The following is a 2,500-nucleotide window of genomic DNA, read 5'->3' on the forward strand; positions in this document are numbered from 1 at the left end:
TCAAATATAATGCATAGGTATAGTTAATAAACAAAAAGTTAAATAGTAAATAATAAAATTGGCATATATCTAATATCAAATGTGAATCAAGCAAACAATAAACAGACGAATAATAACCAAAATAAACAAATAACATAAAATGAACTAGTCATTACATCATCTTGCTTATGTATTTATCTAAATGATTCTTCAAGCTCCGAACTGAACTATATTGCACTGCCTCTGCAGGAAGTTTATTCCATTCATTAACTACACGGTTGACGCAGTTGTTTCTACCCACTTCCAAATTAAATATTTCCTGACAGCTTGAGACCAATATTGTCCGATTCTCATTCAGTGTGAAAATTGTCACTTTTGATGTCAATTCCTTTTAGAATTGTTAAAAACGTGCATCAAGTCATCTCTAAGTCTATGCTTGTCATTAGTCTTGGGTGTTCTTATAACCCGGAGAAAGGCGCTCATTGCTTCCTATGTTTACATTCTTGAACATCTGTTCATAACTTCTATTTTCATGAATTTTCTTTATCTTGTTTTTGTTAATTAAAGTTAATCGATTCGCAAAGTTCTGAGTTTGATCATAGTGAGCGTAGGCGACTCTCACATACCCTGGCTGTCTATGTATATAAGAGCAAGTTTATGTTTTTACACAAAATTAAATACATCTCACATGAATTCATTCTGTCTAGAAAAGACTTAAACAGTTTTATATATTCTTGTTTGTGCTTTATGTTAAACATTTATAATGATTTGCAATTATGTATTAGGTTGCAAGCATCTATAGCAGGGACAGCAATTTTCAACTTGTCTCAAATATGTGCAATAAGTAACATTTGCAGTTTCGGAGTTATCACGAAGTATATATATTTTCTACAATTTGATCTAAGTAAACATATTTCTTGTTATATATGCTAGTTGCAGTTCTGTGAATATTACTAATTACCCATTTTTCATTCAGTTCTCATTTAAGTATATTTACTATTACTTCCATGTAAACATGTTCCCTAAAATAACTCTTAAATATATTTTAAATGCCTTCCAAATGTACACTTTTTCTATTTGCTCTTTTTCTACATGAATGTATATATATAAATATATATATAGATATATATATATATATATATATATATATTTATATATAAATATCGATTAGATATGGGCAAATAAATTCAGCAGTGTTTCAACACGTTGATAAATTTAATCACCGGATGGACTGGGAGAAATCTGATCTCATTTACAAATCGGGGTGTGGGTTCAGAAGGAAAATGGTGGAATCAACATTAATTGATTATCTGCCCACGATGAATATTTCCAAGGGTCAATGGACCCCAGACATCATTTCAGGACTATTCATCACCAAAAATATTGTCAACAAGCTTCCTCCCCCTCCCCCTGACCCGACCTCGTGTCAGCCTCAGGTCAACTAGGGCTGGGGCAGTGATGTTCTGTATTTTCTCGTGTTCCCTTTCTTTTGTAAGAGGTTGCTACTTAAGATAGCCCCCTCCCTGCCACTTTGTACTACTGAAGAGGATTGCAGGTAGCAATCGAAATATATAGTTCCGCTTACGCAACTCTTTCTTTCGTCCGACTGTGGTGTTAGTTGTGATTTATAAATGTGTTACTACATTTCTCACCTGTGATTTATCTATATATATATATATATATATATATATATATATATACATATATATATATTCTACATATCCATGTACATGCTGGCATTTGCGACAGCTCTAAAATTAATTAATTTTCTCCTATATCTTCCGATGATATGAAATACATTATGTTTACCTTTGCCAATAATTTTTTTTCGTCATTATTACTGTTGAAACCTGATAGGATATTTCTCTTCATTTATTGAAAGGGAAAACAGAAGGGTGTTGGATGGGTCTGGGAGGGGTGAAGGGTGGGGGCATGTTTTGACCGGTTACCTCCCCCATAAAGGGTAAGAGGACTTTTTGTATATAGATATATAGATAGATAACCCATGCATTGATTAATAAACAGATTAAAAGTATGCTGGTTTTCCATTAATCTTCTCTGATGTATCTATGCAATTACTTCTAAGTAAACCTATCTTCTCACACAGACTCTGTACAACCAAGACAGCGTCCACACGGGCAGTCCCCAGGATACTTGTTACCTACCTGACGGAGGAAGCAGCTGCAATGGAATAGAGTTCAAACCTCACACTGTCCCCGGCTCTCAGGAAAGACCCGCCCTCTGGGTCGGATGGACGACCGTCAAGCCGCAGTAATTACTACACTCTTCATGTCGAGTGAGAACATTCTCAGTTTGGGAATAATAAGTAATGGATAGGATTGTGGCATTATCAACAAGCGATTGGTTGCCGTGCTGGCCTTCTGGAACCTCACATCAAATCTCCCAAGAGGTTATATGGGTTGTCTTCCAGCTCGATGTCGACGTCGATAGGAGGTTCTTGTATACTGCCGGCGCGAACAACGATCTCCCTCTGGTGCCTTCCTGGAACGGGTCTTCCCAA

The 2,500-nt window shown here is 35.7% G+C and overlaps 1 protein-coding gene across 2 annotated transcripts in view; it reads left to right on the plus strand.

The window, feature by feature from the left end:
• The window catches only part of LOC143026106 (uncharacterized), a 5,112-nt gene that overhangs the window by 1,950 nt on the left and 662 nt on the right, over positions 1–2,500 (plus strand). For both annotated transcript variants that reach the window (XM_076186104.1, XM_076186105.1), the window contains one exon: positions 2,087–2,500. This exon is cut by the window's right edge and continues 662 nt beyond it. In XM_076186104.1, coding sequence (XP_076042219.1) covers positions 2,087–2,254 — 168 coding nt within the window. In that variant the 3' untranslated portion in view covers positions 2,255–2,500. The remainder of the gene's footprint in view (positions 1–2,086) is intronic.

Source organism: Oratosquilla oratoria, chromosome 6 (genome assembly GCF_046742065.1).
Source record: "Oratosquilla oratoria isolate Oo_2021 chromosome 6, ASM4674206v1, whole genome shotgun sequence".
In the NCBI taxonomy this organism is placed as follows: Eukaryota; Metazoa; Arthropoda; class Malacostraca; order Stomatopoda; family Squillidae; genus Oratosquilla; species Oratosquilla oratoria.